This window comes from Panicum hallii, chromosome 3 (assembly GCF_002211085.1).
Source record: "Panicum hallii strain FIL2 chromosome 3, PHallii_v3.1, whole genome shotgun sequence".
Lineage (NCBI taxonomy): Eukaryota > Viridiplantae > Streptophyta > Magnoliopsida > Poales > Poaceae > Panicum > Panicum hallii.
This window is the reverse complement of record NC_038044.1, coordinates 13,095,627-13,109,434: the sequence shown is the minus strand read 5'-3', so window position 1 is coordinate 13,109,434 and position 13,808 is coordinate 13,095,627. Positions and strand designations below refer to the sequence as shown.

The following is a 13,808-nucleotide window of genomic DNA, read 5'->3' as shown; positions in this document are numbered from 1 at the left end:
GAAGAGGCACACGAGTAGTGTTGAGTTGCTTGGGGTTCAGTGAAAGTTATATCTTCTTTTGCATCTTAAGCATCTGAGGCCGCTGGATTTTATTTTACATTATACTATTTTTAACTATGTCTCCATCTAATATTGACGAGGTTACATATTGAATATGCTTTTGATCGAAAAGGCGACATATGAAATATTCCTGTTTTATTGGCACGGAAATGAGGTTGCTTCTAACAGTTTATAATAGTTCTTCCTGTTTGGTTCTATCTGAACTATGCTGAAATGCACTGCATTAGCCTTCGTTGTAGTACGTTTCTTGCGTCTTCCTCTTAGCCAGTTAGGCAGATCAGAAGGAAACTCGGACATGGAAAATATTTCGCTTGCTTCAACAAGCAAAGGTCCATCTCTTTAAGCAAATCCTCTTGGCACGTCTCTAAATCATTGTATTGAGCATACTATATGTTGCTGGCTATTAGCATATGCATTTTTCTACATGAATTTTATGGTGGAGAGATGTTGCCAGATTGTCTTGAGATGATGATGTTGCCTTGTCTTAAAATGTGTTAGTGATACAAGTTATGTTATTTTAAGATGATATTTTAGTTAAGAGTAGACTGGGATCTTGAAGAAAGCAGCCCGCCTTTAAACCACACTTTTCTAATTGTGTCAAAAATCTGAACCACTCACTTATCTGTCATGCACCTACTAAATGTCTAAATCCATTGCCTGTTTGCTTTCCTGCCACTTGATTTCCAGGCATTTCTGAAATCGGCATCAAGAATTGCCTGGTCGACATGAGCATGCGTGTGAAATACTGAAATGTCGCGGCCGTCTCTTTCTTTTGTGTGAACCAAACAACCAAAATTTGTATTTTTCATCTCATTTATATTTTCTAATACTTCTGGTTTAAAATATAACTAGTTATTTGGAAATTGGAACAGTCTCATGAACTTCAAAGTGGCATAACCAGTCAACAATTATTTCTCACCACACAAAAATATTTTTTTTCATAATTGCTAACACTAAATGTGAATGGAGAATTACTTTTGAAGGATCCATGTATGCTTTCCTGCACAAAGCACGGTGGCCATTTGGTCTTCATAAAAAAAGCACGGCGGCCATTTTTCTTCCTGAATATAGTGGTAATTTGCAAACTGCAGATTATGTTTTGGAAATAGGCATTTAATTTAATACGTATATGACTTTGATCGATCTTACATGATTGTTTATTCCAACTAATGACATCATACTAGCAAGGATGCTATGGCTCGATAAGGGTCCATAATCATGGTCTCATAGACATCTTGGTCAAATAAGAAATGCAATTGAACCTCCTCACGCAGATTCTGAGATCCGGTATCGCATTGCCATCACCTTGGACGGAACTTGAGCTGGGAAATTGCCTGTCTCATGGTTCAATGGTTCTACAACTGTTTCCTTCCCCAGTAGTAGGTGATCGTCAACCTCTGTATTGGTGAATGTTAGAGCTCTCTGAAACTTCCTATGGACAAAAACTTCAACATCTGCCATGTAGACTGCAGTCACAGGACGATGATCAGAAAACGTAAGCTCCGCCCTCTTGTAGGAAAGTAGCCTGGTTCCCTTCCCATATGAGAGAATGCGGTCACACCTACACAAGTAGATGAAAGTGTTTGCTTGTTCTTGACATATTTCAGTTCTGATCTCTAGAACGATTGGAATAACTAGCATGAATCTTATGCACAGCGAAAGGGTGGCTAGGAAGGAAGAGCGTACCATGCAGGTGTTCTTCTCCCAGATTTTGTCGCATCACTTACATATTTTTCTGAGTTAAACTCGTATTTGTATGTTGGGGGAAAGCTGATAGCTCCTTCAACCCAACCATCGAATGTGCATCCTTTCCCTAGTTCTTTTTCCGCATCACTTACATATTTTTCTGAGTTAAACTCGTATTTGTATGTTGGGGGAAAGCTGATAGCTCCTTCAACCCAACCATCGAATGTGCATCCTTTCCCTAGTTCTTTTTCCAGCTGTCAGAGGAGAAGCGTGAGCTGGAAATTCTGTGGAAGTAAATTAATGAGTGTATTAGTGCATCAAATTACCTGATCCTTCTCGAACAATCCATCCCAGTCCTGTTTGGAGATAAGTTCATGTGTCCTTTCATATGATAAGTTGAGGCGATAATTGAGATCCCCTAACCATATAATCCTTCTGAAAAAATTAAGAGTGCGTATTAATATAAAAATCATATAACCCTTCATTGAATGTTGGAGCATATATAGTACAGAGTACAAGACACGGATTAACTCACTCATGGTCATATATTCTCTGGGGCACGCCTACTATATGAACTGGGTTACCAAACACTGTTCTTCTGTGGATGTCCTCAACATTTCCATTTCTCTTTAGTTCATCCCCATTTTTTTCACCAGCAGCCAAGTGGCAACATACAAAGCAAAAATGAGTTGCATGTATAGACATGCTGACAGATACTGATCCCTGAAGCATATTGAAGGAACATATGTGAGTATGTGCTGTATTTACACAGCAAACAAGTATATCCATGGTGAGTACAATAGTAAGCAGATACTTCTTAAAATTTAAGGAAATAAAATGTTCAAAATGATAATTGTCCCTCGGTAAAAAAAGCGCTACTTGTCTTTTCTTTTATCGGACAAGCTCTGCTTGTGTTTTTACTATTCTTGAAAGTATGGTAGTACCAAAAACATGCATTTTTAAACTCCAGTTCTCGGGAGAAATATTTAAAATTATTGTTGAATCCAGAAATGGCTGCCACCATTTAACATGGCAAGCAACATCCTAAGTTTCCAAGTGCGATACAGTTATTATAAAAGTATTAAGCTGCATGAATAATAAAGAAAAAAACACAAAATTTTGGCACTTGCCTTGTTACCAATAAAACCTCTTGTACCTACACCTACAATTGATACTCGTACATTGTGGATGTGCTTCTGCAGGCTTCTCCGAACCCATACTGAAAGAAATACTCCTACCATTTGCTTGCTTATTAGCCGTACATACTGTGATCTTTTCCTTTCAACTCTATTATCAATGCTAACATCACAGGCTAAATCCAATGTCTGAAGACAGTGAGCTGAACCAGATGGCTTTGCACTGCCCAATAGATGAAGTTCCCCATCACTATCATTGCTGGATTCACTAAGCAGTCCATTATCCATTTCAAGAACATAATCTGACGGGTTAAACCTTGCTGGTGAAGGAGAGTCACTATGGCGTTCAAACTTCGATTTATCTGGGCACTTCTTGTTCAGAGCTTCATGGATGATATGCTCCCATACTGCAACTGGACGAGTATCTTCAGTGCCAATCATATACCCGACTTCTAGTGGAATAATCTCTTGAAATCTGAAAGATGACAGTAATTGCAGTGGTACTACATCATTTCATAGCCAAATACTACCTCCGACCAATTTTGTATGATGTCTTAGAACAAGTTTGGCTTGCATGTATCTTTAATTTCTCGTCTGAAAAGCGTCACTTTTATGTGGTCGTACAATGGCTGAATTTGCTTGCTTAAGTAGATACTTGTCACTTTTAAGATAATTAAAGTTTCCATGTGACAGCAAAATAATTTTCAAATATAACAAGTTTCCAGTTCATGTTTCCCAAACAGTTTTAATAGTTTCCCAAGTTGAAACTGGTTGATTTGGTGCAAAATTGGCACATACCGTTTATCGTGCAAAATATGAGAACAAAAGGGGTTGATGCAATTGAATTTTTTTTTCCTTTAGAACTCAACCGTGGGTTTGGCCCACCTGAATCGAAAGCTTTTTGAGCGAAAAATTTACCCAAGAACGTAAATATCAGCTGGCTCATCTGTATCCAACCATTCTTGAATATCCAAGTCACTGGGTGGACATATGCTTCCAACATTCCATGTTCCTACGCAGATCCTGTACATTAAAAGCTCCAGTTTAGAATAAAGAACATCACTCAAGACTAGCATGCTTTGTTCGTTTCAGCCCGGTAGCAGTTAAGTTTGATTATTTGTTACTGTCTTACGTGATATCTTATCACTGTATCAGTAGTGAATGAGCAGCAGGAATACCATTTTTCCAAAGAACCGCTGAGGTAAGAAATTTTCACACCTCTGGTGTTTAGAAAAACCATTAGACGCAAATCATCCACAAAGCATGTCATTAGCATATGCATTTTGGCATTTATTCATTAATAAATAGGCATAAAAGTAGTAAATATGAATTTTATGCTGAAATATTGCTTAGTATGTCAAATTCATCGATTGTGACTCATAAACATGGTTGATCTATGAAACCAATTCAAAACTTTAGTTTAGACATCACTCATATGAAAACTAGAAGTGCTGGAACTTCCAAAAGTACCTATTTTGAGAAGGTAATTAAAATATATTTTGCTAAACACTTGGAATTCGGTCAATAGAAAATTAATAGTCCAATATATGTACTTTAATATGAATATGATCTTATCATGTGAAAACTTGATTATATAGTTCAAAATCTCAATCAAATACTGGTCAAACCCCTATTTCAGCCACCTCTGAAATTTGGTTTTAAGTCCGTTATCTGACAGCTTGTCGCCATATTTTTTCGATTTTGTTTCTCCAAATTCTTCTAGTCAACTATCCAATATTTTTGCACAATTTTGTATCCCTATAACCCAACTTGATGTTCACATCAAGTTTGAATTGATTACTTCGTATTTTGGTTGCTTGAAATCAATCTCAAACTTCGCTAAAATAAATAGATTTCACATGACTGAAAAATTCAGAATTCGTCATGTTTTTGGCCGATTTCGGAGCTTTATAACTTCTGAAACGTGAAAAATTATAGCTTAAACTCTTAATAAAAGTTATAGATATATGTTAGGGATACAACTTTGATATTTACCATTTGATCCAGTTATATACATAAATTTGAAGTTTTTATGGGACAAACATGACTGTTTTAGCGTTGATGAAACCTGAACTGAATCAGCCATCTATGGCTGTTCCTGTGCTGCCGTCAGACCGTCGCCGACAAGCGGCGATATGGTCCTGCAGCGACACCACGGCCTCGCCACGAGCACCCCCCACGCACCCACTCTTCGCTCGCCTGCTCCACAAGCCCAAAGCCCGGCCAGCCATCTTTCTCCCTCTCTCCTTTTCATTCTTTCTTCCGGTTCCTGTCGAAGAACACCATGGCTGCCAGCCATAGAAACCAAATCCATGAGCCTCCAGTCATAGAAACCAAATCGTCACCATCTACACCTCCACAGCCTCACTAATTCCCTTCTCCCCCACTTGTCCCCCTGAGAAGCGACCTCCATGGCCAGAGATTGAAGATCCCGACCATCAGACCGCCATGGCCGAACCCTTCCACCCCTCACCGTCGAAGTCCCACCTCCGGCTATCCTTCTCGTCATCCAACCACAAAAATCGATTTCTGGTGAGCCTTCGATGCTCATGCTCTCGTTATTTTGCGACGTTCGCCGTCGGTTTCCCCGGAACGCGGCCATGCCGCTCGTCCGCGCCGCCGTGGGCGCCGCTGCTCGTCGCCGGCCATCGCCGGCAAGTCTTTTGGCCGTCACGGGCGGCGTTGCAGGTGTCCCCGGCTGCAGAAAAGCTGATGGTGCCGAACCTCGCCACCGGTTGGCCTCGCCGTCGCCGGGAACGGCCTGTCAAGGTCCGGCCATGGCTGGCCATGGCTGACCTTGACTGGTCCCGGTCTGGTTGACTGTGGGCCTAGGTTGTCAGTGACTAAAGGGGTTTCTAGGTAGAGTTATAGCTGGTAGAAAAAATTTGGTTAGGGTTTATCTTGGTTTATAAATTTTCCGGTACATTGTTAAAATGCATAGAAAATCGTAGAAAACTGATAAAATGTGAAATCAATTGTGTTGGCTCTGTTAAGAACATGTCTACACAGGAAAAATACTAGATCTAGTTAAGTGTTTATTTTTCCTTTGCTAAAAATTAGAACATGAAAAAAATAATTTATTGTGTTGTAATGTTTTTATGCATTCAGGACTCCATAACAGTAGACTAATTTGATGATGTATTAGCTTCAGTAAATTTTTCACGTCCAGAAGACATTATTTGATATGTTAATTGATTTATCTATGTGCTAGTGTATTTCTGAGTTAATAAATAGTTTATGTTTGAGAAAAATCTTGGTAAATACAACTAGAATATTTTATCAGTAGCTCTATCATGATATATTTTATTCCTCACCAGAATGTATTCTTAACTTTTTGGTGAATTTATTTAGTTTCTAGCTTAGTCACACAATTTGTAATATCATTTATACATATACTTTTATTATTTATTTTGCTGAGGTTGTACATAATTTTTATTTTTATTTACTTAGTTAGCTCCAGTTATAAGATAAGATTGTATAACTTAATATTTTTCATTTCTTATTTACATGCTCATTTTGCATTGTATTTTATATTTCATGTAGATCCGATAGCTACGGACATCGTGTACGAGCTGATTGCCGAGCCTCAAGACCAGCAGGCACCATGTAAAGAGCAGCAGATCTTAGAACATTCAGAAGACCCGGCTCAAGGTTCGGAAGAGCCACGGGTTGAACAGCAGGAAGGTAAGCCCCGGAGCACAACCACTAACTTAAAATTATGCAATATTTTTAATTAAGGATTTATGCACTAAGTTTCCAGGAGTTGAATAAAACCATAGATGCATGTTCTCTGGATTCCTTTGGGCTATACCAGTATGTATAGGTCGCTAGCCTTGCTATGCTTAATTAAGACCGGTAGAAGTCGAGTGATTATCTGTCACTCGCGAGCTATAGAATCTCTGGTTATGGGTAACTTATTTATGCAATCGTTTCACATGGAAAGATTAGTACCGGGCGGGAATGAGAATGGTCTATGTGATATTGGTAGGAATATGTAGCTCCGTTCATGTTAGATAAAGTCCGTTCATTGTTGGTCCTGTTTGATCAAGTTCGTTGTTGGCCCTGTTTGTCGTTGTTTTACCGCCTGCCCACCGAGCGGTATACCCGAGGTGGTGAGTTTTAGGTAGGATGTCGCCGAGATCAGGAACTCGAAGGTGCAAGCAACATAAGGTTTAGATAGGTTCGGGCCGCGATGTGCGTAATACCCTATGTCCTTTTTGGTGGTTTGTATTGCCTTGGGTTGCCTTGGGTGTTGATGTATTTTGAGGGGTCCCTGCCCGCCCTAATATATCTGGGAGGACAGGGTTACATGAATCCTAGTCCGACATAAGCTTAGGAATCTTACTCGAGTACAACTCGAGTAACTTGCTTCTGTATCGACTAGTTCTACTTCGCATGTGAGTAGAGTACAACATAGATAAGGTATAGGACATGTCATATCCCCTATTCCTGTATAAACTACGTTATGTACACAGTCTCATAGTTCCGGATCTGACAAGCCCCCGAGTTCTTCGTAGCTGAGCACCGCAGGCTCCTCGAGTACTTCTGAAGTAGTCTTCGGCTTCTTTTGAAGCTCCGTCTTGAAGTTCTTCTTCGAGTACTTCCTTGGCTGCATCGAAGCTATGAGATGCTCATGCTCCGAATTACTTCTTTAGTATGAGGTGCGATGGAAAATCGCACTCCATATGGAGTAGCCCCCAACCTTAGGTTGAATCGAAGAATCAGGCTGAGGGTCACATTAGTCTTGAATCTTCCTTGCTTACTCTTCGAATATATTCGAAAAATAAGTAGTCGATGCCACGTATCCCGCAGCCCCCGAGCCTTGAATCCAAATCTCTCAGTTTGGAAAAAAGGATCCAATGGTCGTGGCATGCAGTGAAAAAAATATTCCCGTGTGAAATAATTGGTGTGATGGTACAGATGATAGAAGTTAGATTTGGAATTCAAAAAATCCCTTTTTTCGGGACAATTAACCCTGAAAATATGGTTAATCAAATATTTTATCTAAAAATCCACCAAATAACCCCTCATCTTCCAAATATTCCCTATGACGACTCTTCAACTTCGGAACAGTAAACTTGTATTTCCCTGTGACGACTCTTCAACTTCGGAATAGTAAACCTGTATCCGGCTGCTGGTTATTTAACCCCGCGGTAACTTAGGGTAAAATCCGTGCTTCCAATCTTCAATCCGCCGAGTAATTTCCGAGTCCCCAATCAAATCCGTGCTCCGCCTTCACCTCCTTTGACAAGCTCGAAGCTAGCCGAATCTCTCCACCCCTTCTCTGCAGCCCCCGAGCGCATGTAAATAAAGCGGCTCGTGACAAACAGATCTGAAATGGTGCCCAAGAGATCCAACAAGGAGGATGGGAAGGGGAAGGAATCGCAGCCGCCTTCCGGGGAGTGGACTTACAGTAAGTACTCCAATCACAACCTCCTGAATCTTGTTTCTGAGGATTTGCTTTGGGGGAAAGATCTCATCAACTGGTGCCCTTCTTTTCGCCAATCTCTTCCCATGGAGAATGTAGACGACATCGTCTCATTCTACCATTTCGCTAAACGGGGTTTGGCTCTCCCCACCTGTTCCTTCTTCCATGGCCTTCTTTATTTCTACGGGCTTGAGCTCCATCATCTCAACCCGAACTCGATTTGCCACATTGCTATTTTCATCCACTTTTGTGAATCTTTCCTTGGAATTGAACCCCATTGCTGTTTGATCAAGTTTGAACAGTACTAATTACATGCTGGCAGTAGGAGGTAATCGAACCCGGTAAGAGTAGTATCTCGGTCACTCTGGTGTTTGAGCCGATACCTGCTTCTCCGGTTGAATGCTAGTCAGTAACTCATGGCTGACCCATCGTAGGTATCGTTGGGGACCAGCTACTTGCGGGTCGAGGGGCGGTTCAACCATTTAGTAGTGACCGATGGAAACTGTTGATGCGTGTGATTCGGTGGGGTTGTATTCATCGTGTGGTTAGATTTTTCCCTTGCAAGGATGTAAAACAAATCGATTCGTCGTACCTCTCGGATAAGAGAACCTTGATTGTTGCGTCACATCATAGAGAAAAATTAAAATGAATATTATTGATTGTTGTTATTAACTGTTACTGTTATCTAATTAATTGTTTTTTCACTCTAATATGTTTCATTTATGTTGCAAATATAGTAAGTAGTAATTCTTACTTAAACTTGTTCTAAAATCTTGAAAGTAATACTCTTAGTAGCCTTTTAGCAAAATAAACCCACCAGCCAAAAACCTTGCATGCAAGGAGTCAACTAAGTATATACTACTAGTCGGGTAGGTCTTGCTGAGTATTAGTATAATTAAGGTTTGTGGATAAATTATTTTCAGGTCCCCTATTGTGCTAAGTTTGTTCGTCATGATGAGAAAGGTTGGGTTGTGGTCAATCGCAACTCTCAATGATACCTTAAGGTTGGGTTGTGGTCAATCGCAACTCCCAGTGATACCTTGGTTCTGGATTGCACACTTGTGAGCTCAGTGTGTAAATTCCAATTCGTCCTTTGCTCATAGTGTTGTTAGGTTTTGGTTTATATTGAACTTTCATTCCGCTGTCTTTATGGATTTATGTATAATTAGTATTTGAACTCTAGTTTGTCACTTATATCTCGCACTATGTTCTATTCTTTACCTTTAATTTATATAAAACTCTGTCATGTTTGTGTTGGAACTGTAGCCTATATTAGGCCCATACATCGCTGGAGTTTGGGTGGCCCAATTCCATATAGGAAGCCAAGATGGTGTTGTAGAAGTGGCATGTGGGACTTTAGTCCCACATTGCTCACTTAGATGGACATATACCAACATATATGTGGGTCTTTGTGAGCCCCTACACATGTGAGACAAAGTGATGAAGGATGCTATGCTGTGAAGTGTGAACACACACAAGCCACACACGCACGTGTGCGCGTTACGCGTTATAATCTTGCGACTTGCGACTTGCGACGATGCGCACTCGCATCTGACTCTCTCTCTCTCTTTCTCTGCGCCGCCGCTTTCAGCCCTGCGGTCCCTTCGTCCGCCGTACAGCGGATCAAGGGAGAGCGGTGTCTCCGAACCGGCGCCGGCGATCTGAGGACCTGTACGGGTGCCGGCGAATTAGGTTTCTGGGAAGTGCGCTCGCACGTCCGCTCGCGTCCTTCCTCTTTATCGACGGTTTCTTCGCTGCATCCGCGCAGGATCCACTGTAAGTTAAGCCAGTATTCCATGCATTTCTTTTATGATGATCTCGTGGCCAGATCTGGTGTCTGTTTATGTTAGATGTATAGTTTTACACGAGTTCATCCTGATCTGTGTAGTACTAGGGTTATTCATGTTAATCGCTAGTAAATGTATGTTCTCTCATATGCTGCTCTGGTTGTACAAATTAATCTTAAATCCTGTTAATTTTCTAACAGTTTGTACTATCTGCGCCCGCTTTCATGTGGGACTACTGATGTTTGATGTTTGTTTCGATCGGTATATTGATCCAAAGCGGGCTGTCAAGTTAAACCGTTAAGTGTATATGCCTGATGTGTTCAAATGATTGTCATTACACTTAATTTAAGTTCTAATTTAGCAGTTCAGCGACAGAAATACTGTCAAAGACGTAATTGCCCCAAGCAAAGAAATGCAGGATCTGTATATGGCTATACCTGAGCTCTCTAACATCAATATACTGAGCACGAAGGATCTCCGATTTCTGCCTTCTAAGCCTGTACGGTGCGGCCCTCGTTTGACTATCTGCGAGGCAAAGTAGATTGCATAAGCATACAGGGCGACAAGCTTGGTCCCAAAACTTTAATTGAGCAGTCTTTAGATTAATGTACACGTGTGGTAGTGAAACAAAGCAAACACCGAAAGGCATCCAAGTTCATGCTGATGTACCATTGTCTGCGCTTCCAGTTATCATCATTCATGAATCGTTTGGAAATGTTTATTGAAAAATATATGTTCCATGGACTGTAGTTTTTAAAAGTAGTGTAGAAATGTAGATTCAGAAATCTAGAAGCATATATATATTCTTTTCTGGAAGAGCAGCTGAAGCAGTTCTTGGGCGGCCAAGACCTAGAGCGTAGAAACTCTTTTCCTTCTGAAGTTCAGAGAATAAAATGGATAAACTACTCTTCTGAAATTCAGAGAGGTTACCATACGTCATAGTCCATGCTACAATGGACGGCACTTGTAGTGGCAGAACAACGACGACAAGAATAAAACAATAAAGCCCTAAAAACGCAATTGAATGAGAACTCGAATCTCTGCTCTCTTTGGCAGGAGATTGCGGGGCTCACGTGCCTACCGTTTCACCATATTGGAAGTGAACCATACTCCATATGGATATAGATTGGATAGAATTCACCTACACTTAGGGGCAGTAAAGATCCTCAAATTTTAGCCTACATAATTTAAGGGTCGGATTTTAAAAGGACCGCCTCCATTCCAGAATATAGCTAGTTTTATGTTTTTCAAAGTTAAACTTTTTAAACTTTGATCATGGATAATAAAAAATATAAAGATTGATAAAAAAAATGGTACCAGTATATTCGTAATGAAACCCAGTTCCATAATATATAATAGTTTCTATTCAAAAGTAATTATTTTTAAGATATTATTGGTTAAAGATGAAAATATTTGACTTTGATCAAGTTAAAAAGTTGCTAAAAATATACCCAAATAAAATTGTGAAGAGAGCACATGATCCGTTACCACCTCTGGTTAAATGGACAATGATATAAAAGAGAACCCCACTTTACAGAAGCCAAATGAATCCAAAAGATTCGTGACCAACTCTAGTAAACAAGTAATGACCGGTTATTCAAGAACCAAGACGAGAGATTTTTCTAATCCACTTGTAGAAATTGGGAGTCCAAGCACCAGAGTGAGTCCAAACAGCTAGCTGGCATGCAGTGTTGCCTACACTCGTTTTGCTTCAGACAAGATCAAGCTTCAGTAACCGGATCAGAGCACACATTGAGGACAAGCTTGTGCGCATATGAAAGGAAGAGAAGAGGAGAGAACAAGAAGAGAAGAGCAGGGCAAGAACTCAGAAGAAACCTTCGGGGTCGGCCACGCGCGGCGTCCGTGGGGAACCTGGCGGAGCGGCCATGGCTGCCCCCGGGCGGTCTTGGCGAGGTCGGAGCAATGGCCGCGACGAGGAGGAAGAGGAAGCGCCAGGCGACTGCAGTGGCCCGCAAAAACAAACGACACAAGCAGCTGCGTGAATGGTAGTTGATGGCCGCTTTGGGGCTCGACGGCGTCGACGCCTCGACCCCTTTTATGAGCAAAACTAGCTCGATTGGTCTCGCTACTGACAAGGAGGTGGGGCCGGGGCATTCGATGGCACCTGCTACCAAGCAAGCAAGCGCTCGGTCCAATCTTTTGACATTTTTTTTCCCATAGAACTGACTCTATATGTGCTAGATATCTAAGCAGGTATATATGCTAGTGAATTTCTGCGATCGAGCTCGTGCAGCACATGAAAGCATGATGGGAACAGATCAGCAATGCCATGCCATTATGCCTAATCTTTTGTTGATCCACCTAGCTAAGCACGCTTCCATGATTCCATCACGGTCGGCTAGCTAATTGGACACGACGCCAACAAATTTCCTGGATTTCAGCACATCTACGCGTGCGGTGGAGTATGAGATTATCATACCCATTTCCCTTCCAGATTCGCATAACATCTCTTGGGGTGGGGGGGGGGGTGTAGTCGAAATGCTGCCAAAATGAGCTTTGAGTTTATTGTCTTCATACAAGATCTTTCAAAAAAAATGTCTTCATACATGGTACTCATCTGAAAATGGCATTAGCTATGCTATTTTAATATGACAAATAGTAAATCGGCTGGACCATGAGGAAAATTGCAGCCTTGTAAACAGCATTTTTTCAATCACAATTCCAACTTAAAAACTGCAATTCCTTCCTCTGAACAAGGAGTTTACTAGATATCTAATTTAATTTCTCATGCAGCCTATAGCACGTGAAAGCATGAAGTGGACAGATTATTATACGACAATACCATGTTCCATTGTTTCAGAATGCAATGAAACAGCCAACTAGGTAAGCACATTTCAGTACCAGTCGGCTAGTGCCTTGAGACAAACGCTGCCTTTATTTTATCCACATCTATGCAGCTGATCCGTTCCATTATTGAGATCCTTATTCAGAATCATATCGCGTCACAGCTAACCACCGCAGGCATCCAAGGTTCAGAGTGTTCATCATCATTGAGATCTGCCACTGACAGTGAGCTCAGGATTTGGCCCTTACATGATATGTTGCAGGCAAAACTTAACATGATACAATGCTGCCTTGTAGAAAATAAGACCGGGAAGATACGTTTTGTGTTTCCTTCAGCGAGGAGGTCTTGAGAGACCAAATCATTGCCTTGTGCTTGAAATATGGTGTTGAATATTAGTAGGCGTCTCGCCTGCAATGATGTGTTCAGTCAACGATGACTTTGCTGAGTTTGGAGATGGCGGGGAACTGATAATGACACTAATGATGAGGTTTTAATATGATAATTGTAAATGCTGAAGATCCTGAAGGTAGCAGACTGCCTAATGTGAAGCACATTTTTATCATTCTAATAGAACCTGAATTTATTCACTTGATCGCCGTCCGGCACCTGCCAAATTCATGGCCCTCTTATGAAACCACATGGCCCTCTTATGAAACCAGTGATCCCTTATGGTTTCTACCTAACTGCTTGGCGTACACAGATATTGATGCACCACGCGCGGTTGGTGTAGGCCAACCTGTGCGACGCGACCGTGGAAGCGGCGATGGAGGGGGCTGGGGTGCCGGTAGTTCGGCGGATGTCTATTCATAACATATTCATAATATTATTTATAACATATTGTGTAACTAGCTGTCGTATCATCATACATATCTGTTAGAGATAATAATATTTCCAAATAAAATAAA

At 41.0% G+C, this 13,808-nt stretch overlaps 1 protein-coding gene and 1 long non-coding RNA gene across 3 annotated transcripts; one reads left to right on the top strand and one right to left on the bottom strand.

Annotated features, from left to right (window-relative positions):
• Positions 1 to 1,157: 1,157 nt before the first annotated feature.
• Positions 1,158 to 12,106, bottom strand: LOC112886348 (type IV inositol polyphosphate 5-phosphatase 3-like). Of its 2 annotated transcripts, XM_025952228.1 has the most exons (9): positions 11,934 to 12,106; positions 10,535 to 10,622; positions 3,801 to 3,905; positions 3,199 to 3,357; positions 2,877 to 3,105; positions 2,282 to 2,469; positions 2,073 to 2,181; positions 1,747 to 2,000; positions 1,158 to 1,621 (listed from the first exon to the last, which is right to left on the bottom strand). In XM_025952228.1, exons 1-9 carry the CDS (start codon positions 11,983 to 11,985, stop codon positions 1,327 to 1,329), a joined length of 1,479 nt encoding a protein of 492 aa, XP_025808013.1. In that variant the 5' UTR covers positions 11,986 to 12,106; the 3' UTR covers positions 1,158 to 1,326. The 2 variants fall into 2 exon arrangements, with proteins under 2 accessions (XP_025808013.1, XP_025808012.1); XM_025952227.1 differs by having other exon boundaries at positions 2,877 to 3,357.
• LOC112886349 lies at positions 5,002 to 10,135 on the top strand. Its single transcript, XR_003227376.1, has 3 exons — positions 5,002 to 5,414; positions 6,426 to 6,566; positions 9,902 to 10,135. It is a non-coding gene; the product is annotated as an uncharacterized LOC112886349 (long non-coding RNA).
• Positions 12,107 to 13,808: the final 1,702 nt, after the last annotated feature.

What these genes read in the sequence shown, in the direction of transcription:
- LOC112886348 (XM_025952227.1), bottom strand. Translation starts at nt 11,985, where the DNA reads ATGGCCGCTCCGCCAGGTTCCCCACGGACGCCGCGCGTGGCCGACCCC. An exon ending in CAGAGAATATATGACCATGA is followed by an intron (nt 2,182 to 2,281) that starts GTGAGTTAATCC and finishes TAATTTTTTCAG; the next exon opens with AAGGATTATATGGTTAGGGG. An exon ending in GATTGTTCGAGAAGGATCAG is followed by an intron (nt 2,001 to 2,072) that starts GTAATTTGATGC and finishes CTCCTCTGACAG; the next exon opens with CTGGAAAAAGAACTAGGGAA.